The sequence below is a fragment of the Sardina pilchardus genome, chromosome 13 (genome assembly GCF_963854185.1).
Source record: "Sardina pilchardus chromosome 13, fSarPil1.1, whole genome shotgun sequence".
In the NCBI taxonomy this organism is placed as follows: domain Eukaryota; kingdom Metazoa; phylum Chordata; class Actinopteri; order Clupeiformes; family Clupeidae; genus Sardina; species Sardina pilchardus.
In genome coordinates this window covers 16,902,268-16,929,767 of record NC_085006.1, presented here as the reverse complement: position 1 = coordinate 16,929,767, position 27,500 = coordinate 16,902,268, and the positions used below count along the sequence as shown (strand labels likewise).

The 27,500-nt window shown below is 46.2% G+C and overlaps 1 protein-coding gene across 1 annotated transcript in view; it reads right to left on the bottom strand.

Moving 5' to 3' along the window:
* The window catches only part of LOC134099150 (neurobeachin-like), a 303,605-nt gene that overhangs the window by 199,781 nt on the left and 76,324 nt on the right, over nt 1-27,500 (bottom strand). The window contains exons 4-12 of the mRNA XM_062551941.1: nt 26,254-26,349; nt 25,769-25,890; nt 22,995-23,121; nt 18,184-18,303; nt 16,862-17,008; nt 8,366-8,563; nt 6,729-6,865; nt 5,180-5,288; nt 151-303 (exon numbers count right to left, since the gene is read on the bottom strand). Coding sequence (XP_062407925.1) covers nt 151-303; nt 5,180-5,288; nt 6,729-6,865; nt 8,366-8,563; nt 16,862-17,008; nt 18,184-18,303; nt 22,995-23,121; nt 25,769-25,890; nt 26,254-26,349 — 1,209 coding nt within the window. The remainder of the gene's footprint in view (nt 1-150; nt 304-5,179; nt 5,289-6,728; nt 6,866-8,365; nt 8,564-16,861; nt 17,009-18,183; nt 18,304-22,994; nt 23,122-25,768; nt 25,891-26,253; nt 26,350-27,500) is intronic.

Here is a 27,500-nt window from a genome sequence, read left to right as displayed (position 1 = left end):
TGTGTGTCTGTGAGTGTGCATGCATGTACTGTATGTGTGTGTGTGTGTGTGTGTGTGTGTGTGTGTGTGTGTGTGTGTGTGTGTGTGTGTGCGCGCGTGTGTGTGTGTGTGTGTGTGTGTGTGCGCGCGTGTGTGTGTGTGGGCTCTAACCTTGGCCGGCGTGTGTATCCAGATGGCCGAGTTGAAGAGGATGTGGTCACACAGCTGCTTGAGCAGGGGCGCCCCATGGGCCAGGCCGTCCAGGTACTTGGCGAAGGACAGGAACTGCTCCAGCACCGCTCTGGTGATGTGCAGGCGAGAGGACTACAGTAGGACAGAGAGGTCAAGGGTCAGGGGTCAGGGGTCAGGTGTGAGAGGTCGCATAACTGTGTGTCTGTATTTGTACTTGAAAGAAAAAAAAAAACAATAAACTAACTAAAGAAAAAAAATAAAAAAAAGAGAGAGACAAAGCTACAGCAGGACCAAAAAAGTGTTTTAGCGTTTAGTTTCAAAAAGAGTAGCTGTGTGCACATCCCACCTTCTGGCAGGTGCAGGACAGATGGAACTAGCGGTAATAAAAAGAATGTAACTTCCGCAACACTGCTTTTAGCTCCTATTTAAGGTTTAACAAGCAACGTTTTAACCCTACTGGGTTTTCTACAGTAAATCTCATTTTGTCATTCTCTGACGGCACCACAATACAGTATGAACACATCATGATTCCTTTGATGAACCCACAGCCTGGAACTGGTGGGTGATCCAATTCCCAGTGATTGCACAAGTGGGAATTTTAAATAATGATATGTGGTGAAGGATTACTGGGTATAGTTCTGACTGACACTAAACCAAAAAATCAAGCTTCTTTACCATCTCAGAGAGAGAGAGAGAGAGAAACTTATCAGCAAGGCAATGTTTCCAGCGCTTACTGCAATATTTCACACTTCAATGACCAAGAGAAGACGGCAACATTTTACTGGATGGGTGAGTTCATTACACATTCATAGCAGCTATCATAAACTGCATATCAAGCATTCATGACTGTTTCATGAGTCATGACCCAACATTCATAACAAACCTTTCATGAATGTGAAAGACAGAACGACGACAACTTGTCAAAATAAAAGTCCAACAATCGCAAAGCACCATTGTCGTTTTGGTTGACACGACACAGCCAATTCGATTTTTAAGTGATGAAGTAATAGCGCGATAATAAATCTCTTTCTGGGTCCAATGACTTTCAGACTCACATGCTTTTCTCCATAGGCAGTGAAATAAACTATTTTTTTCCGCTATTCTGAGTAGCCTTTAAGAAAATTGTCATCTTACTACTTGTTACCTCAACCTAATCAAATATTTTTTTTTTTTGCGGAAGCCTGGATGTTACCCTTGAATGTGTCATCTGCTGCACAGCTACGGTAATTACTCTGTTAAAGTTGAGCGATTTTGTTTTACAATCGCTAAAACGGAAGTGATGATGACAAAGTTTTACAAGTTGCAAAAAACGTTTGGTTACACTAGTGAACGTTTTTCACGAAAAAAATCTGTTGGGCCCGTGACGTCGGACTTAAGAACTGAATAGTTCTGTCACAGAGGTTTAGGTCCATCTACACTTCTACAGCGTGTATTGACAGTGCAGCCATTGTCATTGGCAGACATCTGTGGAGCCCGGTGGCAGTTTTCTGAGGACCTCCACTGTCCCAGCATGCCACTGTTGTGTGCCTGTTTGACCTTGCAGGCTGAAAAAGGAGCTTTAACTTTGAAGAGGTGTGCCATCATCACTCCTGTCTGGCACCCGTGGTGCACACAGGTGTGCTGTAGAGTGTGTGTGTGTGCGTGTATGTGTGTGTGCGTGTGTGTGTGTGTTTCGGTGATGTGTGAATGAGTGGAGAGTGGGGAAGTATCTGTGTAGGTATATGTGAGTTAGTGTGTGTGAATGTGTGAGACACAGACATACAGCACTAGCGTGTGTGTGTGTGTGTGTGTGTGTGTGTGTGTGTCTTTGTGATAAACAGATGGTTGAGTCCACACTAAAGATCACACTGGCAGCAGGAGAGGGAATTAGGTGACACCTCTGAGAAAGCGTTACACTGTTGCGTGTGTGTGTGTGTGTGTGTGTGTGTGTGTGTATGTGTGTGTAATGAATGCACGTACTGTTTATAATGCACAGTCTCTGATATGTTGCTTTAATGTAACAGTTTGAGCCAGGTCACATGGACCACAGCTGACAAAAGTGGGGGTCGTTCCACAAAGTCAAAGCGTGACTTCTAAAAGCATGACTACAGGAAGAGGAAGAAAGAGAGGGAGAGAGAGAGATGGAAAGGAGGAAGAAAGAGAGGGAGAGAGAGAGAGATGGAAAGGAGGAAGAAAGAGAGGGAGAGAGAGAGAGAGATGGAAAGGAGGAATAAACAGAGGTCATCCTCTCTTTGATGACCGAAGAGACAACCACACACCTGGACACGCACGCTCTCTCTGTTCCTCTAGTTAGTAAGTCACCTGCGCAGTAGCCTCCACTGCCCAATCACTCTCCCGCCGTGAGGCAGGAGCGGCACACACACACACACACACACACACACACACACACACACACACACACACACACACACACACACACACACACACACACACACACTGCTGCATCAGTGATGCAAAGCAACACACATACATACACACACATACAGTATTGCCGTCTCCGCCATTCTCCTCTAACTGACATTGGGGTAGCATCCGCTGCGAGCAACTCCCTCCCCACACACACACACACACACACACTTCTCTCAGGTTTCAAATCAGGCTAGCTGGAGCTTTGCCACCGTGTCCCTTTCCCCCCCCTCACCGTCCCACTAATCAGCCGCGACACACTCATCAATCAGTCTGGGGGAAAATGGAGCGGGACTAAAACCCTGACGCGCGCCGGCCCAATATGATGGAGCACACTTGACTCCAGCGCTACCAGGGAGCGCTCGCGTTTAATTGTCCATTATTGGAAAGTCAACAGATTGTAAGTGGCTCTTAAGCAAATATCAAACATAATTTTAAACGTAATTACATAATTGTCTAACTTTCAATTAACTGTAAAAAAAAAAACCTGACCCTTTGCATTAACATTCACATGGTTGTCACTATCAAGAGACGGTTTCTTCACTGTTTATCATGGCCCTTAATAAATCATACATATTATATTTTGTTCCAATATACACAGGAGATGTGTTTAATTCATAATGCTATAGGTAGGGGATTTCAAACATCTGCCAATCAACAATGAAGCCTACAGTATTTACTGTACCATAACAATTCACCATCAGGACAGCCTTCCAGAGCATGTCACCGGGATTACCAAGCAGGCAGGCACCAATATGAAAAGAATGTTCTTAATGGAACTGAAACTCCTCAGGATCACTTAGGAAAACGGGTGACTTCATATTTATTTATTCGTTTATTTGTCAGGGACAATGCAGCGCACATTATTACATACATAGCTATCACAGTCAATAACAATGTCTGTAGATGTTTTACATAAAAGGTTTCTAGCCAGTTGGCTAATTTGCAACCCAAGTCCCTGGTCAGACCTTTCTAAAAATCTATGATAACATGGCGCATACTAACTGCACCAATGGTACCAAGGGCAGTGTCCCACATGGGCACTCTGATACAGATCCTTGACGAAACCTTCCAACAGATTCACAGTTTCCCAGTTGTTCGATAAGACCAAAGATCCTTCATTACTGACAAGATAGAGCACCATAATACATCTCTATGGAAGCAAAATTCGAACAGTTCCTGTCTGTCGAGGCGTGTCGCAAAGTCGTCATAGTGGGATATCGATCTCTGTCAGATTGGCAAGCAGTTCAGTTCGAATGTAACATTACTTTCTAGGTCTGCCTAAAGGGGGATTTCACCCCCCTCCCCTTTGCGAAAACAGAACGCGGAAATGTTAGAATGTTTGCGCCTCTCGCTCCGGTTTAACCCTCTCTGATAAGACTCACATGAAACACATCTAGTTGTGGCTCATGACTAGGCCTGTCACGATAACACATTTTGCTGGACGATAAATTGTCCCAGAAATTATTGCGATAAACGATAATATTGCCGTTCTGAGATCATTTTTATCTAATATAATGATAATGGCATAATAATGCAGGTACACCTTTTCAAAGATCAAAAACTTGTATTTCTAAAGAATAAGGAACTGGAATGGGAAGACATTTTTAAATATCCACAATAAATGAACAAAACAACCAAAAACAATAAATACAATGGACTCTCAGTCTCTACTAAGACTCTGTTTAAGGGCCAGCAAATTAAAACGTGACATGCAACAGGGGGCGTGTAGAGTGACAGTTGCTAAGCCTTATGCACGGAACTAAATGTCATAGCTGATCAATTAGGCCTACGCAGTCAGCTAAACATTTGAAACTTGCGCAAAACGGCATGAACCCAGCATCTGCACGTCACATAAAATACAAATTGAAGCAATAAGTTGGTCATCGGATAATCCTACTGCAAAGCCTTTTCATAGGTATGCTACGTTTATGACATATAACGTTGATTACGAACACATTTCACCACAGCTGACAATTAGCTTACGACATTTTAACCGGAGCTGCCGGCTGTTTTGGCTGATTCTTGAGCTCTCAGCGGAGTGCAGACTTTCGCGGAGTGTGTCTTTATCAGATGATGAAAAAACGTAGCTTATAAGCATGATTTTCTGAACTGCATTATCACTATTTTTACCCCCATACCTGTCAAGCTACAACAGAAAGCCTCTTCAGTGTGCTTAGGCCAATCGCCAAAGCCTCGTCTAGCCTGTTAATCAAATGAATGTAAGAAAGTAAAGTTGTCCGTCATGTTATTGAAAGATACATGTCTGACAACTGACTGACATGAGGGTTCACTCCTCGTTAGGCTGCGCTAAAGGAAGCACCGTGGTTATCCTCTCTTTCGTAGAGAGAGAGAGAGAGAGAGAGAGAGAGAGAGAGAGAGAGAGAGAGAGAGAGAGAAGAAGAAACACAATCAAGCATGAAAATGGAAATTATCGCGGCCGGAAAAGTTATCGAGCTCATTTTTTTTATCGTGCGATTTATTGATTTATTGAATATCGCGACAGGCCTACTCATGACCACAGAGGACAGGGATTCTCTCAGTGAAGGTGGTGTATGAAGAGTGGAGGTGTGTTAGTGCCATGTGGGGATCAGCGCCCTACCTTCTCCAGCAGGTAGCCGATGACCAGGAAGCCCTTCCCCCCCAGCATCTGCTCCTGCATGGCCACGGAGCTCTTCAGCAGCTCCACCAGGAACGCCAGCAGGGTGGCACTGCGCACAGGACACACACACACACACACACACACACACACACACACACACACACACACACACACACACACACACACACACACACACACACACACACACACACACACACACACACACACACACACACACACACATTGTACAGCATCAGTAATGCAAAGCAAAACACATACATAGACACATACACACACACATACAGTACTACCACACACTCATACATACTCAGCCAGTCCAAGCAACATACAGTACACTCAAACAAACCAACAAAGACACATGTACGACCAATGTAGTTCACTCCCTGGGACATGGCCATGCACAGTGACAGCATGCACAACAGCACCATGAGCACTGCTTAGGTAGCATTTCCAAACAGTTTAGTGACATGCTTGGCCTGGATGTTGTACGGCACGGCACTCGCTTGCTTTTTTTTTTTACAAATGCAGTTTTACGAATTACATCACTTGGCGGGTGGGCGCGGCTTTGGCAGGACTGCCTTGTGATCTGACGCGACCTTCCCCCAATCCCATGGCCTGAAGAGGCCCCTCTAAACCCCTTCTGACATTCATTTAAAAGCAGCTTTAAAACACACAGACACGGCCAGTGGACAGTTTTGAATAAACCATCAGCTTAGGGCAAAGGCAAAGACGCAATCAAAAGCAGGGAAGTAAAAAACCTTTTTAGAAAACCACGTCTTTTAAATTAGAACTTTTTTTTTAAAATGGTGACCTTCCACCGGTGCACTCGAAATAGACATAACAATCCTTTAAAAAAGTAATTCACAGTCATGACAAAATTGTAAACCACGTCCACTCTATGAATCTGTTGAGGGTAGAGTGGAATGGACACACCAGCATCTGAGGCGAGACACTGAATCCTCACTCAAACACTGCCTGTAAACAAAGCATATGCCAGTACAAGGACTGACCAACTACAGTAATTTCCCGTGTGTAAGCCGCAATGTGTATAAGCCACAGGGCAGTGTTTTATGCAAGTTAATAGAAACAAAACCATATTAATACCATATTAACCGTCATCATAGCGGAAGAAATTTAGCAAAATCAATGTACTGCCGCGGCTAATAGTCAGGAAATTACGGTAATCCACTTCACTGCCAGAGGCCCGTGTGTGTCCAGCCATGGGCAGGACGTTGACTATGGACCTATGACTGCGGCGAGAGGGGGTCATCCCTATGTTCCCCGGGTCCTATGTTCCCCGTTTTTTCCCAAAGGGCCCTATGTTCCCCGGTTGCAATACATACTGGGGAACATAGGACCCTTTTTGGGAAAAGCAGGGAACATAGGACCCTTTCTAAAATGTAAGAAAAAAAGGGTCCTATGTTCCCCGGTCCCATACAAAGTGGGGAACATAGGACCCGGGGAACAAAGGACCTGGGGAACATAGGTACGCTCCCGGGGAGAGCGAGTGAGCGAGGGAATGTCTCACCAGACGGTGGAGTCCACCTGGCTGTCGCTGTGCTGCTGGTGGTAGTCCAGCTGGGAGAAGAGCGGGAAGAGCACCTGGATGCCCCCGATGGAGTGGATGGCACTGTGGATGGAGTGGGTCACGATGGCCTTCACGTCCTGTGGGAGAGGAGAGAAAGAGAGAGAGAGAGAGAAAGAAGGAAAGAAAGAAAGAAAGAAAGATAGAGAAGAAAAAAATGGGAGATAAAGAAAGAAAGACAAAGAAGAAAGAAAGAAAGAAAGAAAGATAAAGAAGAAAGAGAGGAGATAGAAAGAGTGATATGAGAGGTAGGGCAGGGAGGTAGAGAAACAATTAACAAATATTGACAGTGAAAGGCAGAAAGAGAATGAGAAAGGGGGCATGAAATACAAAGAGAGAGGAAGAGAGAGACCTGAGGGAATGGAGGGCATAAAAAGAACAGTGAGAGAGAGAGAGAAAGGTGGTAAAAGAAAGAGAGAAAAAGGGAGGGGGAGGGCAAGGAAGTGAGGGGCCAGAGGGAAGAGAAGAGGAAGAAGAGAGAGAGAGAGAGAGAGAGAGAACATTGCCATCAAACAAACAAATCAATAGGCGGCGAATGGGCCAAGTAATAAACAGACAGAACAAACCGTACAACATGCACAAAAGGCACAGAGGCCCAGATGGAAAACACAGATGAGAACACAAAGAACACATTACGAGCCACATAAGTATCTCTCTCTTTCACACACACACACACACACACACACACACACACACACACACACACACACACACACACACACACACACACACACACACACACACACACACACACACACACACACACACACACACACACACACACACACACACACACACACACACACACACACACACACACACACACACACAAGAATGGCAAACCCACTCCTTGAGGAGTGAACGCCTGTAGCTGCAGCATCCTCTTGCCCTGTTTCTTTCATTCCTTTTCTTTAACCCTCTGACAGACACATATTTACACACTGTGGTACTGTGGTCTATGCTATTCTAACCCAAATGTGCACATTTACAATTCTAGTGTGTACAAAATCTACAAATCTGCACATTTACATGTCTTTGAATGTCTTTCATGTCATTCAACTTATTTATATGAACCACAAACAAGGCAACACACAAACAAAAAATAGCAGCTGACAGATCCTAAGACAGGACATTGGCATAGAGGGCATAGACCTCTAAAGTTCGCCTACAAAAAAGAGCCAAATCTGCCATCTTTGCCCATATACAGTAAGCAGATCCAGGTGTTACAGTAATTGAAGCTAACTACCAAGTTGCATTGCAAGTTACCTCTAGGGTAGCAAAAATCTAAGTTTGCCATCACAACGTATCGAAGATCACAGCAGCCACTCGAAGGCAGAGGACAAACATGTGTTGAGCAAAAACGTCTGCATTTCAGACTTCTTTGTCCCCACGACAGTTTAACAGGTGTGATCATTCAAATACCCCATTATTTTCCCATAGGAAGAAATCGCAAGATAGCGGATCTCAAAGATGGCAGCTTTTGTTTGGTTGTAGGCGAACTTCAGAGGTCTATAATTGGAGCGTTGATTGTGGGATGGAAGGAAGAGACGGGGTTGGCGCGGGGGTTCCGGTCGCCCCACCTGCAGCATGAGGGCGTGGGGCGAGTGCACGAAGATGGAGGGGTTCTCCCGCGGCGAGGACTCCAGGCACAGCTGGGCGTCGGTGGCCTTGGCGTTGTAGGTGAAGGAGATGCTGCTGGCCAGCTTCCCGTCGTACAGCACCTGCTTGTGGTGCTCCGCCAGGTGGATGTCACTCTCCGATTTAAACTTGAAGGTGCTCTGGAGGGGGAGAGAGAGAACAAGAGAGGGAGAGAGAGAGAGAGAGAGAGAGAGAGGGGAGAGAGAGAGAGAGAGAGAGAGAGAGAGAGAGAGAGAGAGAGGAGAGGGAGGGAGAGGGAGAGGGAGGGAAAAAGAGAGAATAAGAAGTTAGACAGGAGAAATTAAAGAGGCAACGGAGAGGGAGAGAGTGGATGTCACCCCAAGGACTACACATGGAATAATCTCCAGAGAGAGCAGAGGGTGGAGATGGGTGGATGACTAGCTCCTCTTGGAAGGGTTGGAAGAGAGGGAGGGAGGGCAGGTAAGAGTAACAGAGAGTGAATAGAAAGAGTAGCAGCTCAGAGAGACAGGCGTTGAGAGGTGAAGAAGAGAGATGCCTTTACTGAGAGACAGGTCGATGGGGTTCCTGGGGTTAGCCTGAATTAAGGCAGAGACAACATACCAGGTAGAAAAAAAACAGAGTGAGAAAGAGAGAGAGAGAGAGAGAGAGAGAGAGAGAGACACTGGGATAGAGAGCAAGTTTGTCTGGAGAAGGTGAGAAAGCCATGCACTACTAAATGAGAAGCATAGCTGACAGACAGACAGACAGACAGACAAACAGACAGATAGACAGGGCTGGTTTGGGGGCTGAGGTCGTGACCCCAGCGAGAGCTGAGAAGCTGAGGGCGAGCAATGAAGGATCAGCAAGGTTTTACAGAGACTTGCAGCTTTTCCTAACAAGAACTTAAGACCGTGGCCAAAAATCAGGGCCTCTGAAAGCCCTTTTTGGGAGGCTGCTAGGGGCTTAGGTCTAGTGTGGCAATGTGAGCCTCTCAGACTCACAGAATTTAGAGTACTCTATACAAGAGGGTGGGGGGGGAGTGCAGAAATGGAGAGAAGACTCTTGATATGAGAGAGGGAGAAGAGAGAGAGAGAAAGAAGGAAGGAGATGAGGTGATGTTAGAGGAGAGAGTTAGAGGGGCACGGTATACAAAAGAATCGTTTAAACGAGGAGAGAACACTCGTGATTTCAATGTCAGATTGTGCTGCATGAAGAGAGAGAAACAAAAAGCATCCAAGGTGAACCTGGACACAGGTGAGGTTAACCGAAAAGAGGAGTGCAGACGGAGCGACGTCGTCTCTTTCTCGCTGGAAGTGGGTGCCAGACAGAAAAGCAGTGTGAAGTACCCATACAGAACACAAGGTGTGACTGAGAAGAGGACGTTATCTTCACTTGCCTACGGTGTCCCTGTGAACAGCAACACTCTCACCAAAAAAACATGTCCTAATCAGCTTGCTGCTCAGCTCTAAATACCGCCCTGTCTGTTCCCTCCACTAGCATAGCTCCTGGTGCTGAAAGTTTTAGTTCACAAACAAAAAAATGTTTTGTGTTAAAATGTCTTATCAAGTCTTATGTTTAGAGAGGCTGATGAACAGGGCTCTATGCACACAGTGAGGCAGGCACACACACACACACACACACTTCCCTCCATCACTGCATGTAATCATAATTAGCAGCAAGAGGGGGGGGGGTGTCTGTGTGTGTGTGTGTGGGGGGGGAGGAGGGAGTCGTGGGAATAGGCTGATTAAATCTGAATTTGTTGTGTTGTTGTTGTTCCTCTGCTTGTTAAACCAAACACATCAAAATCACATCTGTGCCATGTGCACAGTAAAATAAGATATCTACATTTCCACTCTTCGCCCTATACTAAGGTTTCCAATCGACCTACTGTAGCCCATACGACCTTTCAGAAAACTTGAGGTTTGCTCTGCAGGTCCATCTGGCCAAAAGGCCACTGATTCCCATGTCCAGTGCATGGACGTGTATTTCTTTGGAAATGAGTAAAGAACTGCATTTAAGACCTTTGCTTACATGATTGCGACACTTTTTAAATTATTTGATAAGAGTTTAATGTACCCATTTCAGTTTAATTTCACTGCTAGTTACGCCCCTGGTGGAAGTCCTAAGTCAATGAACCTTTTCCAGACTCACTCCCAATTATACAATTGTGAAGGTCTGGGTGTTCCCAGGTTTGGATAGACCTGCACTATTAACTAAATCTATCTATCACCAACAATTATTTGTCCTGCAAAATGACTACACCTGTTACTTGTTTACTTGTTTACTGTGTTTGTTTTAAAAACCCATGAACATCTTGAGACCAACTTGTCAAAAGCCAGAACTGGGCCAGATTTGATCCTGCATCTGCTCATGTCCAAGAACACACTCCTCACTCTGTCAAGCTTGTCAGAGAATTCCTGCCATGACTAACTATGACTGAACAGCAGAGACAAACCGCACAAAAGCAGAGTGCGAACCCCCCCCCCCCCCGCATCGGGCCTCAGCGCGGCCCACTCAAGACAGGAACTAGGCTAATAAGCTGCGTCGCGCTTCACGGAGCGCTGTGACTCACTTCCCATGAGCCCGTAGTGACCCCACACAGCGGGTCACGGACCTGCTCGGGGACGTGCGGATTGGGGGGGGGGGGGTTTGGGAAAAGGCTTCTAGGGTTGTTCAGAGAGTAGCTGATTCTGTAATATTGCGCGACCCAGATCTTGTGTGAATCATATTGCCATTTTTGACACTTCGCTGGTAGAGAGGAGTGAGACTCTAGAAGACTTAGACATCATCACCACTACCCCATATTCCCTCTGTTATTCTCTAGACAAAGGTTTGGGCAATACAGCCAAGGAATGCCAAGACAGCAAAAGACAGCGAAAGACAGAGAAAGATGAATGTTCTCCTAATCTCTGATGACATATCACAATAATTATATGATGCATCACAATCAATTACTTACAAACTGTAATTTCCCAACTATTAGCTGCAGCTTATAAATTGATTTTGCAAAATGTCTTCAGCTATGAGGTTAATACACAGGGGAAGTTAATATGGTACTAATATGGTTGTGTTTCTTTTAACTGGCATAAAACACTGTCCTGCGGCTTATACACAATGCAGCTAATACACAGGAAATTGCTGTATGGTACCTTTTAATGTCAATATATATTTGTTTGCCTTAAGTGCTGCCCAGTCGGGTTTGCCAAAGAGCTGCTGAGGGTAACAATCATCAACAACAAAGGGATAGAGAACATAAGCCCAAGTCAATTACCTCACCAGCACCAGCAGTTAACTGAACAAACGAACACACACACACACACACACACACACACACACACACACACACACACACAGACACAGACACAGACACAGACACAGACACAGACACAGACACAGACACAGACACAGACACAGACACAGACACACACACACACACACACACACACACACACACACACACACACACACACACACACACACACGCACACAGTATCTGCGGGCTCTGTTAATGCCCCAGAGTTTATGTAGAGTATACACATCATCATTAGTACTGTTCATGAGTCACCTCCAGTACTAATGGTCAAATGCCAGTGCCAGATATACTCCTCAGGTTCGTATTTAAGGTTTTAAGGTTTAAGGTTTTAGGTTTTAAGTACAGAAAGACTGCCTAAAGTAATTGACACAGTACAGTTACTGTAATATTCTGGTCCTTAGGTCTTTCCCATCTAATTTTCTTTGAATGTTGCAGCACTGTCGTCATCAGTTTAGCTCGCCTCTGGCCCGCCTATATCAGATACACCGATGTGATTAGTTACCCCCGATACCTGGGGTAAAAGTAACGTGCATCATTGCTTGAGTGTCTTGCAGACACAATTCAAATTCAAGAACTCTGGATTTCCAGGGTACCGAAGTAGTGGTAGTGGTGCTATTATATATGTACCGCTATGCAGAACATCTAGTTTTGAACAGGGACAAGTAAAGAGGAGGCTTTTATGATATTATCTCTCCACAGTTCATCACTGTATTGACACTGCTTTGATGATGGTGCAAAAGAGTTGATTAGAGTAAGCTCTACACTGGAGCAGAGGCCTCTCCAGCCAATGCCTATTTATCTCCAGTGACAAGCACAGAATAATCAGCTCTTGTGTGTGCCAGCACACCACAGCGATCTGTGCACTGAGCATAGTGTATCACACACACTCTCTCTCACACACACACACACACACACACACACACACACACACACACACACACACACACACACACACACACACACAGACACAGACACACACACACACACACACACACACACACCCACACCCACACCCACACCACACCACACCACACCACACCACACCACACCACAAAGTCACACTTACACACTACCTGTACAAATGTGATGAATTCTGAATGTGATAAAAGGTTATTTTGAGTTACTTTGACTCCAAATAACGGAGTTCTGAGGAACAAACACTGCAAAATGTTTCCCCTCATCATCTCACACCTCCAGCACCTACTTCTACAAAAAAACATGATAGCACCTATGCCATTTATGCACATCAGCTGATGTCATGCCACAGTCACAAGGTTTGTACGTACAGCCAACAGAGAGAAAATATCTCTCTCTCCCTCTACCACTGTCTCTCTCTCTCTCTCTCTCTCTCTCTCTACCACTGTCTCTCTCTCTCTCTCTCTCTCTCTCTCTCTCTCTCTCTCTCTCTCTCTCTCTCTCTCTCTCTCTCTCTCTACCTCCCTCCCTCTCTCTCTCTCTCTCTCTCTCTCTCACCTCCATAAAACATCTAATTAATCTCTCAACTAATATCCATTAGAGACCTTTGGGGCTTCAGCCCTGCAAGCTGCCAATCAGCTCCTATCTCCCTGTCCGGTCCAATTCCTGTCTCCGGACGACCCCTTCACCCCCCCCCCCCCCCCCTCCCCCCCACTCACGCCACAGCCGGAGCCACAGCAGGACCGCGGCAAGAGCGTTGCATCACCATCAGAGCACAGGCTCCGCTGCCAGAGAGGACCGCAGTGGGGTGAGGTCACAGCTGAGAGACAGCCTGCAGATGGAGCGCGTTTTGGTATGCGGCTGCGGCCGCTCGTCTTTTATTTAAAACCGACGCGTTGAAAACAGTCCAACTTTCTGAACTTTTCGCAGCTGGACGCTATTAATTCCTTATAAACGAGGAAGCTGTGAGCTAAAGATGAGCTGTGAGCTAAAGATTTCTCCAATTGCATTAGTAGTATCAGTCATATCACACGAAAGATTCTGCAGGCTGATGTTATCTGTCATATGGTTACAAACATCCATGTGACCAAGAAACATGTATTTGAGCTTTTAGTCAGACCTAAATACTTCATGATCAGGGAGGATTCATGACTCACTTTGCTCAATGTATCTGTTGCACTGAACAGGTTTCATGTAAATGACTGCTATCCTAAAGAAACCGTGGTACACTCTTTTAACCAATGGAGCTTAAAAATAATAGTCTGCTCTGACAGTACAAAAGCTCCCCCTGGACCCCCCCCCCCCCCCCCCCCCCCTCCTGCATCCCTTGCAGTGACCAAAGCAGTAGCATCCCCTGGACATCAGCCATCAGCCTACAACGCGGAGCGAACACTCCCACCGCGTCGGAGCCGTTGTTACCTAATCTCACGGCTGAGGGCAGGTTTTTTTTTTCTTCTTCTAACCGTTATGTCAGCGTGTCTGTCTGGGTCCGCACGGACTGGCCGGTCAAGCCAGGCTGGGCCGGGCTGGTTGCTTTTGGTAGCATCCACGGGCATCTGCTAGATTAGCCATGGAGCTTTAAAACGGTTTACGCCACCGTTAAAAGATGACGGGCCTCGCGGGCCAGACACATGGGGATGAATGAGGCTTGTGTTTAATCATATTTACTGGCAGATGGGTCCTGCTACTGTCCCGCTGGGCGGCTGTTTAGGGCTCACAACAGCTGGAGGCTAAACGAACTTAAGGCACCAGATGTGTGTGTGTGTGTGTGTGTTTGTGTGTGTGTGTGTGTGTGTGTGCGTGTGTGTGTGTGTGTGTGTGTGTGTGTGTGTGTGTGACCGTCCCCCAGTGTGTGTGTGTGGGTGTGTGGGTGCGTGTGTGTGTGTGTGTGTGTGTGTGTGTGTGTGTGTGTGTGTGTGTGTGTGTGTGTGCGTGTGTGCGTGTGTGTGTGTGTGCTCGTCCCCCAGTGTGTGTGGGTGTGTGGCTGTGTGGGAATCAGTGTTATCCTCATTGGCTCTCTCTCTCCAGTCTGCCGACCCTCTGATGGATGGGCGACCAATTAAAACTGACAGCCGGGAGAGGTGATTCCACGCGGGGCGACCCATCACAGCATGCGGCGGCCTCCCCAAGGCCTCTCCTGCTACCTGGCACCCTCCTTCCGTGTGTGTGTGTGTGTGTGTGTGTGTGTGTGCGTGTATGTGTGTGTGTGTGCATGTGTGTGTGTGTGTGTGTGTGCATGTGTGTGTGTGTGTCTGTGTGTGTGTGTGTGTGTGTGTGCGTGTGTGTGTGTGTGTATGTGTGTGTGTGTGTGTATTCACAGCTCATTCACTAGTAACAGCCCGATCCACAGTGTCTGTATGTCATGATAACGCAAGAAAGAGAACACTTCTTAGTCACGCCTCTCAGACACAACTCCGAAATGTTGCTTACATAAAAAATTGAGGCCTGCAGGGTGTAGATGGCATTTTGAGCTAAACTGATTTCCACATGTATTTCAACAAATACAAAAAAAAAAAAACCTTCAATAGCTGCTGCCTGGTCTAAAAGTTCTTTGTCCATCTATAACTCTAAATGGCGAACATGCTCAGAATCAATAGCAACAAAACACTGTGCTCCATCTTGCGTTAGCTCAAACCCATTGAGTTTTAAACCCTCTGCAGATCTTCTAGTGTGTCTCTCTAGGCCATGCTTACCATCAAGGCAAGATGTCAGAGCTTACTCTTCCTATCAGACAGGAACAACCGAGCCAATTTACCGAGACCAGAACACGGGATTGAAAATGGTACTGTTTGGTCAACACTCTGCCCATAAAACAAGTCTTCCCCACAGCAGAAGCAACCAAGAGTGAAAACCTCACAAAAGGCCAATGCAGAGGGAATGAGCAATGGGCTCCATCCTGGAAGCCCAACAACTCCACTCTCAATCGAAAAGGAACGCTAGAGATCTGATTGCTTTCTTAACCCTTTCCAGGCAGACAGCAATATATAATATGACATACAGTATATACTATAAGTTCAAGTAGGCTATGTGTTAGATTTAGAAATCCTGCCATGCCTTTTGTATCAAGATGCATGATGTTAAATACACAGATTAAAGAGGATATTAAGTATGCACAAGTAGATCATTCCACTTATTAGCATTAGATGTGTGTTGAGGTAAATACAGGTCATATGTATATGTATTACAGGACATCGACACAACCACTGGAATGTCTGTCCCAACTAGTACCAAGAGTCTCACATGTTGTGACCTTCATCATTACCACGTGACCCTCATCTGTCTGCCCTCAGTCACACAGCATCTCAGTCAACTGGACAAGCCATCCCAACCATCTAATGTTGCCTTGTGGGAATTGTACTACTGTATATCACAGTAAAGACTTTTGAAATATATCCTGAGGTGACATTTCCCCATTGCCCTGTTCTGATTTTGCACAATGTAGCAATTTTTAGCGCATATGCAATACTGCAAAATAATGTGTAAATGTACAAAAATGTCACTACACAAAGTACACGCCTTTATTGTGAAATGTGCATTGTACTTTAACATTATTAAGCAGCAACTAGTATTTTATCTAGATTAAATCAGTATCACAATGTAGCACATTACTGGTACCTTTCTAAGCTGTGACTTCTATCCAGAGGTCAAACTCTTAGTGAATGACAGGATATTTGAAATTCCCAGAGGCGATGGTGTGCTCTGATAGGGTGTGCTTTATCACATCTGATATACGATAACTGCTCCAGCCTACTCCTCTCTCATTCAGTCATTGTTAGTGTGGCTTAACCAGTATGTGTCGGCGCAGACTAGAAATCGATCTCAATGACCATCTCCACCAGACAGAGATGAGGGAGTCCTTGCCTTGAACATGACACCAGATGATCCTTCCTGACGTCCTCCCCTACTTACATCAGTCTTGCATCAGTGGTTGTGGTTGTTTTTTTCGGGGGGCGGGTGAATGTGTATGTGTATGTGTGTGTGTGTGTGTGTGTGTGTGTGTGTGTGTGTGTGTGTTGAGGTGGGGGTCTATTTTCATGTCTACAAGGGAAAGGTATTGAGGCAGTGCAGCAGACTACTAAAGACAAAGTAGAGCTGCAGAGAGAATGGAGGCTATGTGTGTGTGCACCCACATGTGTGTCTATGAGTACAGATGTGTGTGTGTGTTTGTGTGTTTGTGTGTGTGTGTGTGTGTGTGTGTGTGTGTGTGTGTCCATCTCTCAACACAATGCAGCAAAAACAATGTTCCTACCTTATATCCAGCACCTAGCTGATGAATGGCGAAGATCTGAGATGGGTTAAGAGCTTCGCTGAACACATAGATGGCTCCAAGCTGCCCACAGAACACCCGGTTGGCATCCGCTGTTTCGGACGAACCAAGGAAGCACTTGTCATAGCTCTGTGGGAGAGAAAGAGATAGATGAAGGACACAAGATGTGGAGTGCATACAACTCCCATGAACCTCCTTGGGAAAGGTCAAAGCATTAGACTGCTCTGAGGCTGTTAGCGCTCACTGGAGTACATTCACTCTGTACTGTTTGGATGTGAGGTAATATAGCAGAATTAGCCTGTAATGGCAGGCTTAGCAGAACAATGACTTCTTTTCTGTGTCATTAGTAAATCTGGCCACAATTATCCCAACTGTAGCGGGAAGTGTGAAGCACTAAGCAATTAGGGCTACATAGCAATTATGAAGTGTCACTATGCAACTGCAACTCATCAAGGTCAGCCTTTTCCTTGTTAGCGCTTAGCACAACATCATGCTTCTGACAAGGAGGGGCACCAATAGGCTAAATCATCTGCGTAAAAAAAAGCTAGATGAGATATATTCCACACTGTTGTTGACTCTGTATGCCCATTATAGTGTTTCCGAGAGTGGGTATGTGACCTTATGCATTGTGTCAGCCGAAATAAAAGTCTCGTTGGTAATTCTCTGATTTAATGTGCCGTAAATGTTTCTGGAGATGGTCCAGAGAGTGTGGCACGAAGCTGTCTTCGCACAACCTCATGCATGTCAGCCATCCTCTCTTTGTCTATGCCAGATGATGCTTTCATTTTGCCACTTTCCACACCCACCCTACTGCTCTCTCTTTCCATCTCTCTTTCTCTGCTTACCTTCTCTCTCTTTCTCTCTCTCTCTCTCTCTCTCTTTCTCTCTCTCTCTTTCTCTTGTGCACACAGTACATCTTAGTGACAAATGGATATTCAAATTGAGGCTTTGAAATGCCAGTGAGACTCCCAGGAGAAATATCAGCCTGCGTGGCAAAAACTCGTTTTTTTTGTCATTTGTCGGGGGTGGGGGGGTGGGCTCTGCAGAGGATTTATGTATCTTTCGACTCAGGAATTTGCACGCCGTGCTTGAGGATCAAAGGGCCCCCTCCGAGCGAGCCCCGCAGCAAACACACACATCCCGCCACAGAGAAGAAAAAAAAACACACACACAAACAATCACAGGAAGAGAGAACGAGAGATAGAGGAGAGGAGAAGGAGGGAGGAGAGGGGGGGAGAAGAAGATGATGCAGAGGGGAAAGGAGCGGAGTGACAAACTGCCACAGCGTTCTCCGGGAGCCTTACATCGTTGGTGTTGACGTGCCAGGCCATGTCGCCGTAGGAGACGAGCTGCCCGTTGACGTAGCAACGGATCTCGCTGTTGCGCCAGCGGTTATAGATGTGGACGATGCTCACCATGTACCACTGCAGAACAGAGACAGAAAAAAAGACAATACATCAATGCTTCCGCGTGCAAACTTTAACAAACCTTTTCTCCAAAAAAAAAAATGAAACACATGTAAAAGCGGGCTTTATTTTTGCCAAGTTCACTGGAGGACCTGTTTTTCATTTAAAAGGGAAAAGTAAAACCTTCTTTCGCGGGGGCAGGGGATGTGCTCCAGAGTAATCTCTTTCTACTCCCACCCTTTTAGAATTACAAATTTCTGTCCATAAATGCCTTTTAAGTCGTGCCATGAGGCCCAGAGACTAATGTTCTGAAATTTGCATTGGAATATTAATTAAAGATTTGAGCCGAGGAACTACGACTAAAAGGAGGCAGACTATTTCAAAAGCATCGGCAGACCACTGAGCATGAGTGTGTGTGTGTGTGTGTGTGTGTGTGTGCATGTATTTGTGTGTGTGTATGTACATGCAATAAACACATTTTCTGTGGTAGGACATGAAAATTCAGAGGCAGAGCTACATGCATTGGAGAACGCAGCATAAACAGCATCTTGGCCAGTCTGCAGAAAACACATGCTGTGCCTATTCATTTCCTACTGAATGTCCTCAACCTCTGGCTGATCCACCCTGGACCTAACTGCCATGTGTGGTGGCTGCAACTGAATGGCGTAATCCAATCATGGGTGCAACTGAATGGAATTATGGAACTGCTGACTGACATTAAAAGGGATCAAATTGTACAATAAATTCTGCATTTACTACAATTTGTTGATGTCATCAAACAGAAAGAGAATAATCTGACTATTTGAGCAACTCTGACTGTTTGAGCAGCTATGACAAACACAATATGGCATGCTTTTAGATCGCACTATGATGAAATTATGCCTAAAACAATTGTGAACATGTTATTGTATGTCTCGACACTGTATTTGTGTGTTTGTGTGTGTGTGAGTGTGTGTGTGTGTGTGTGTGTGTGTGTGTGTGTGTGTGTCTGTCTGTCTGTCTGTCTGTCTGTCTGTCTGTCTGTCTGTCTGTGCGTGTGTGTCTGTGTGTATGTCTGTGTCTGTGTCTGTGTCTGTGTGTATTGTGTGTTGTGTGTGTGTGTGTGTGTGTGTGTGGGTGTGTGTGTGTGTGTGCAGAGTCCTGCATTTTGTGTGTCTGTGTGGATTTCTGTGTGTGAGCATGTGTGTGGTGCTAAGAAGGATTAAATGTATTCAAGTTAGAAAGGTTTGACTCAGTGCTTTGTAGCATCAAGCAGTCCAATATTCTGCCCTTAATCATCAAATGACATGCACACAACACACACACACACGTACACGCACACGCGCACACACACGCACACATGCGCACACACAGACACACAACACACATACACACAGACACACACACACACAGACACACACACACACACACACACACACACACACACACACACACACACACAGACACACACACACACACACACACACACACACACACACCAAATAACTTGTTAGCTCTTCCGCAGACTTCCAGCATTACTCGCTATTGTTACTCCCTGCAGTCTCTGCTACTTATAGCCCATTGATGCAACAGGCAGAACCAATGGGGGCTGTAAAGTGCAGATAGAGACGCCACAAAGGCAGTGAGAGGGAGGCTCAGATCAGCTGTGCCGAGCGTCTGGAGCATTAAGGCCGAGGCCAGTGCCTTTAAACACAGACCTCAGGCAACTCCAATCTGCCTTAAGCTCCAAAACTGCAGAAAAAAAAGAGTCATCTAAGAGAGGCTTTCCTGGACTCCGTTTCAAAAGACTTCATCGGGTAGCATTCATGGTAGCAGGGAAGTAGAGAGGGATAGTTCATAGTGCAAATTGGTCACAATAAATAAGGCATTTTTTTTTTTCAGACAGAAATGGCTGAAAGCACAAACAATTTGTTTCAGTGCTGGTTCTGTAATAGTTGGCATGGTGTGAAAAAGAGAGATCAAACGCTTTTTTAAAGAGGGGAGAAATACAAGCATGCAGAACTATTACAGATCAAACGGAATCGGAGGAATCACAGGCGAAGCGGCGATGTGCACATCACGGACACAGAATCAAATCTTTCCAGCCGAAAGTGGACGAGACTGGCCCGCTTTGGCTGACCCGCCCCCGACTAACATCACCTCCATTTGCCACACTTAGGCCGAGCGGGAGGATAATTGCTCCGAAGATCAGTATTTGTCAGCCCAATTAGTGGGAGTCTGACGCTGAATCCAAATGTGAGGGCAAGTCTTAAGAGCTGGCCAGGTTGTGTTCTCACAGCTTTGCGTTACGTGTTGACAGTGGCATGACAGTTGTTTTGCATGGTTAAAACTCTTGGATGTTCCTGGTTAAGAAATTTAGAGAAATGGAGTACTGTCAATTATTCTCACACTTGTATTTAATTTCAGACGTCATAGCAACGGCATTATCTCTTTTTAATAATAATGTGAAAATACTAATAGGCTGACTGATAGATATTTTGATAGCTATATTGTAATGTTATGTATTTTCTGAGCGCTATTGTTTGTTAGCAGACAGACTTTGCCATGAAACAAAGGAGGAGCTGGCAGTAGATCTGAATCGGCTGTCAGTGCTTTAATTTAATTGTGTCACTTCACGGCGCGGCTGGTGGTAATGCAGAGCAAAGGAATAATGATGGGAAGAGTGATTTATCTTCCTCTATCCACTCTCAGAGGCGCCATCCCTCGCTTCTACTAAAGACTGCTCGAGCGTACGGGAAGATTACATGTCACTGCCTCCTGGGAAAAGAGGGGACTGAATAATTTCTCTTTTTTTTCCACATGAAAACCTTATTTTCGGTTTTCTAATTCAAATTCGTCAGCGCTTAATATACATTGATCGCGTATCGCTAAGTGAGAATAATTTAGAGTTGTGAAATGTATCATTCTGTGAGCTTGGTGGGAGGTCGACATGCAGGCATGCATTAGTGAGTACTGACCTACTGTATGACAAGTGGTCAAAAATGGTCCTATCTAATGAAATTCATTGTCAAACAGTCATGCTTCTCTGAGTTCAAATCCATATTCTTGTTGCATCCTCTCTTGCACACTGCAAGTGTGTCTCTGTCGAGTTTAGCCAAGCAAGGTCCTTGCTTTTATTAAACAGACAAATGAACGACAGGAAAACAGTGACGACAAATCTATGATTCAAGGCCAATGCAAAATGCTAATATCAAAATCCTATAAACACTGTCCACGCATCTAGCCTTAAGCCATCTTTCATGAGATCACATAATATAATCATAAAATGAGACAACAGACATTTAATCATCTTACTCCATCACCAATTAATTCCCCATGAGCCAACTGCTTAAATTATTAATAGGATCAGGTGCTGTATGTTGCATTGCATGAAATTCACATGGTTAAACAGTTTTGATCATTAGCCATTGTCATTATGCTATTCATTCATGTGACATTTCACAGTGGAAGATAACTAATTCAGCAGAACGCCACACTGCCACATGACTAGTTTATAATCCTCTCACCACACGACAGGGAGCAGGCCTCTTTCACACTTCATTCTCCTTGGACAATCAAGAGCCCCGTCCCTCTGAAAAAAGCAACCTCACCTGCACTTCCACGTGCGAATATCAAAACTAATAAGCAAGCTGGCTCAGTGCCCATGTGCTCTTTCAGGAGAGGGAAAAAGAGAACACCTTCTGGGATTAGAAAGCGTTCTTTCTTTTAAGTATATTTTTGGGGCTTTTTGCCTTAATTAGTATAAGACAGTGAAGTGGTAGACAGGAAACAAGTGGGAGAGAGAGATGGGGTGGGATTGAGATATGACCGCAGGTTGGATTCGAACCTGGGCCGTGGGCACTCGGACCCATAAACGGTACGAGCGCTGTAGCCTGTTGCGCCACAGCGCCCCCGAAAGCATTCCTTCTGAGCCCATCGCGAAACACACAATTCAGAGAGGGACACTACTAATGGGACACTCATCATGGCACTACGCAGTGGGTAGTGGGCAGGATTATGGCAAGAGACTCTTAACAGCTGGACTCCGAACCGAAGGGGCTAAAATCTGCGCCCTCAAAGACAGCTGTCAGCATCTGTTTAAAGCTCTAGATTATCTGTATTAACCAACTAAATATCAAGAATCAGCAAAGGAAAAGAGAGAAAGAGATTAGTCTGGGGGAGACATCTGTCAATAGAAACAGATGTCATATATATTTATGTAAAAACACATCATCGGCATATGAATTCAAATTAGGGAGATTTAAGCCTTCCAGCAAAAAAAAAAATCCTCAAACCACCACTGATGCAATATGGACAAATTAGACTGTTTTGTGCAGCAAACAGGCATATGAAAGAGGACTGTAATTTTGGCTCGACTACATCGTGAAAGATGTTCCCGTCTTGTTACATATCAGCTGAGTGGCACAAGATCCAATTTAGGAGCCTGTGGCGAGGGGAGGGGGGGGGGCCTTCAAAGCCCCATCCGTAACCCCTGCGCAGGGGATCGATGAGGGGCTCCACGCTGAGACGCAGACGGATGCCGCCCCGCTCCTCAGTCACTGCCACTTCAAACACGGAGGCCCTGTGTCACTGGAGGATTGTTTCCACAGAGTGGCTCTGCGCCAGGCCCCGGCGCTAACTAAGCCACGGGCACGAGGGCCAATCGTGGAGAGAGGGGGGGGGGGGTGGGCGGCGCCAAGTGGCGGGGGGGTATCAAAGCGACCACTTACCTTGCGAGGCTGAAAGTCGTACTTCACGCAGTGCTGGAACCCCTTGCCTTTGGACTTGAGGGACGTCACGATCAGGCAGTTGCCCACAAAGTGAGCCGAGTAGCCGATGCCTTTGCTGGTGCGGAAGCTGTTGCCAAAAGAGAAAGAGAAAAAGAAATGACCGAGATGTGGGCCAACCACAAACCCACATCAAGGGAGAAAATAACTGCAAAAAAAAACAAGCCACTATACATGGATTGTCCAACACTATCACCACCGCTTCAAAGGTTAATTCATTTAGATCTTTATTTTTTTCAAAGGGATGCGTAGACGCATACATACACTGAACAGATGTATACTTTTTTTTAACCACGCTCTCCCCTTTCCACTTCAGCAAACACGGACGCTCAAGATTATCCTCTCAGATCTTTCCAGCACATTCTTTGCCAAGCCTGTTTTTTTTTCTCTCTCCCTATGCAGCGCTACACTCCACTCCACTCCACATAGATCAGCGCTGCAGAGAAGGGCATGAGTAATCACGGGCAAATATGCAAATAAAATGCGCCGATAATAAATAAACAGACAGGTAGATAAACACAAACATTCTGCTGCAGCCACTGGCAGAGCGCCCGCCGGTGCCGGGTGACAAATGCACTGGCAGCCGTGCCAGCCGTGCCAGCTTGGCCCCCGAGCAGCGTTAGCTTTGTATGCTGCTGTTGTCTGGGAGACCTGTGTCCAAAAGAGGAGACTGAAAGCTGGCGGCCAGAGCACATCCGTTTCAATCATGGGTTTATAATCGAGCTCCTGAAAATCTGCTGATGGGATGGGTGAGGGGCCGGGGGGGGGGGGGGGCATAGGTGTATTAGGCATCTCTGTGTTGTCATGCTAATCGAGCATCTCATACCTGGAGTTCAATGCCAGAGTGTGAATGAGAAGTAAATAACTCACTTCATTCCATCAGTCCATCCCTCCCTGTCTTGCACCTCCATTTTTTCCCCATTCCCCCTCTCCATCTCTCCAAATTCTCCCCACTAATCTCTTTTTTCCATTTGCTCTCGTCTCTCTCTCCTGCTCTTGCTCTCTCTCTCTCTCTCCCACTCTCCCCATCTCCATCAATCCCCCTCTCCAATCCTTATCTGGAACCCCGCAACCTTCCACCAGTCTCCAATCCAGTAGCTCTCCACTCTCCTCACACCTACAACACACACACACACACACACACACACACACACACACACACACACACGCACACATACACGCACACACACCTCAGTCCCCTCCAGCCCAGTTGAGCCTCTGCACACCTCCACCCGACCTTCCTCTCTGCTTTAACCCGCCATCAGCCAGGAGCGCTGCTTGACAGACTGGCTGCGCTGATAAAGTGAGATTAAAGCTGATCTGGGACCTGTCGGAGGCTCAGGGGTAGAAGGCTCATCGTCCACTAGAGCAGCACTGATAGTGTGTGTGTGTGTGTGTGTGTGTGTGTGTGTGTGTGTGTGTGTGTGTCTGGTCTGTTCCGAGTGTGGAGTGTGCATACTGCACTGCATCTCCTTCCCCACAGACTAGCAGTGAGGCAGCAGGAGGACACACAAACACGACCAGCCATTCACAGCAGACGCCTGAAGAAGGCTGTAACTGCCTCTACCACCTTTTCACCCACAGACTCCGCAGTCTCAAGACTCAGAACACCTACCAGCCAGACAGACCTGGTCACTTATTCATTGCTTTTTCCCTTCTCTGACCATGTGGTGAAATGAGCGTTCAACTTTCCATAAAACTGCCCCCCACCTCCCACCTCATACACCCACACCTCCCTCTCACCACCTCATCCCTTCGCTCAGAGAGCAAGTCGTTCCAGGAAGCTTCTGGAAAGAGTAGCGATGTGTTGCTATCCTCTACTTCTTATCCTGGTGTGCATCTGTCGCTCTCTCTCTCTCTCAGTCTCTCTCTTTCTCTCTCTCTCCACTCTCTACACCTGTCATTCTCTCCCTCTCTCTCCCTCCTTCTCTCATCACCTGCTGCACACGCCTCCAAAAACCAATCCATCTAAATCCACCACAGTCTGGCTCATTCCCAGCACCTTCTCCTCCAGCTGTACTGTATGCTTCACTCTAGTTTCCCAGCATGCCTCCTCCACTTTTACCGTCCTACCTTCAGCCCCATGCTTTTTCTGACATTCTACTGAGCCTCTTTTTTTCTCTTATCTTTTTATGTGATTCTTTTTTTTTTCACTTACAACAAACATACTTTACTTCTTCCCTCCACCATATGCTCCAGTCCTTTTAGGTCTCTTAACTTCTCTTTTTTCCCTCTCTCACTCTCTATCTCATCCGTCTCTATCTCTCTGTTGCTCTGTGTGTCTCTCCTGTGGTGTATTCCGGAGCTAATTACCGACGCGTCTCGACGCACAAGACGTCTCCGCTGTGCCTGACAGGCATTAACCAGCACCCCCCCCCCCCCCCCCCCAACCCTTCCACACCCCAATGAACACGTGTTGCGTGTTGCCTGTGATTCCAGCATGTTCTTTGGGACCCGAGTTCAAACTCCCATAGATTTTAATCCGTAAAGATCTAACCAATTGTGTTTCTCTCGCCCTTTTCTACTTTGCCTTAATCTACCACATTAACACAGCTCAAGTCCTCTACTAAGGGAGGAGTGTACAAAAAGTACAACAACATTTGAAAACAGGGCCAACTGAGGCAATTGGCTTAATGCAAGGCAAACCATTTGATTTGATCAGGTTTAGGAATAAAAAAAGACTTTCTCTATCATTGCTACTCGAATTGAGTACTTACCAGTAAAGATAGGGTTTGTCTTTATCAACGTTGATGTTGTTAAGGGGGTCCATGCGAAACCAGGTGTTGAGAGTGAACCCATTCTGATAAGGCCACTTAGCAATAGGAGGTAAAGCGATTGCCTGTCGAGGAAACAGATTGTTTTGCTCTGAGAGTTGATTGTTCGGGGCGGGGAGGGGATACAGTCCTGTCACCACCAAGTAATAGCACCAAGCAAATAGAACATACCTAGAAACGTCCGTCAATCAAAGCATTTGAAAAAGACACACAGACCCTTACAATTTATCTAAATCTTCAACTTTTTTAACACTCTGTTCTGGGGTCTGTTACCAATAATAATGCATATTATTTGCAAATAATGCATCTTTCAAGCTGTTTTGCTTTCTGAAAAGTTAACTCCTAGCCTGTTTGTTGCTAAGCTAAGTCAGCCCTCCAGCACGTGGGCTTCACCAGAGCAGAACCAGACAGCAGGCGGGTGGACTTACGGCAGCGCTTCGTCCCGGGAAGTTAAAGAAGGCATCTGGACCGTGCCGCTGGGGCATCTGATTCAGCACTGACAGAAGCTTGATGGCATGCTGGGGCTGTGGAGCGGTACACCAAGGGGCATACAGGGAGATAGAGAGACACAGAGATGGGGAAGAGAGAGGGAGAGGGAGAGGAAGAGAGAGAGATATGAGAGAGAGAGATGGGGGGAGGGAGAGGGACAGAGAGAGGGAGAGGGAGAGGAAGAGAGAGATATATGAGACAACGAGATGGGGAGAGAGAGGGAGAGGGAGAAAGAGAGAGAGATATGAGAGAAAGAGATGGGGGGGAAGATAGAGAGATGAGAGAGAGAGAGATGAGAGAAAGAGATAGGGGAGAGAGAAAAAGAGAAAGGAGAGGGAGAAAATAGTTACAAATTCTACACAGCTGTCATTGAACATAAGCAAGCCTCCCGTACAAAAAAGAAAGATATATAAAGAAAGCAACTGTCACTGCCTCCCCAGCATGATGCAGACAGCTCCCAATCAATGGCCTGTCCATGGCTTTCCTCCCCCCCTGAGGCTGCCAATCAATAGCAGAGCCAGCCCAAGCACACCTGACTGCAGCTGCTCAAGGGGAGCTGCACTCGGCTTTGCCTCTGTGGTGACGGAGTCTCAGTTGCGGGTGTTTGTGTACAGCTAGTGTAAGCTGTGTGTTTGCGTGTGTGTGTGAGAGAGGTGTGTGTGCGTGTGTGAGAGAGAGAGGTGTGTGTGTGTGTGTGTGTTTGTGTATGTGTGTGGTGTCTCAGGTGTCGCAGGTAACTCTCACACTGGATGTGTGTTCGTGTGTGTGTGTGTGTGTGTGTGTGTGTGTGTGTGTGTGTGTGTGTGTGTGTATGTGTGTGTGTGTGTGTGTGTGTGTGTGTGTATTAGAGATGATATCTCTCACCCCTATTCCAAGGAGTTACACCAGCAACAATATCTCTGTGGTGTGTGACGACGAAAACCAAAAAAAACCGCAAGTCTACACCTCTGGGCTACTCGTCTACCTCACCATGCTCAATAATGTGAACAGCAGAGAGAAAGAGAGAGAGAGAGAGAGAGAGAGAGAGAGAGAGAGAGAGGGAGGCTGCCGCGGTGACACACTGTTCCCACTGTGTCAGTCAGCAGCAGATAGAGCTCTGACAGAAGAAGCCTTAATTCTGCGGGACATTCTGCGGAGCTTTAGAGGGGCTGTGTGTAGGATTCTGCAGGCTCCCGCGTCTGAACTC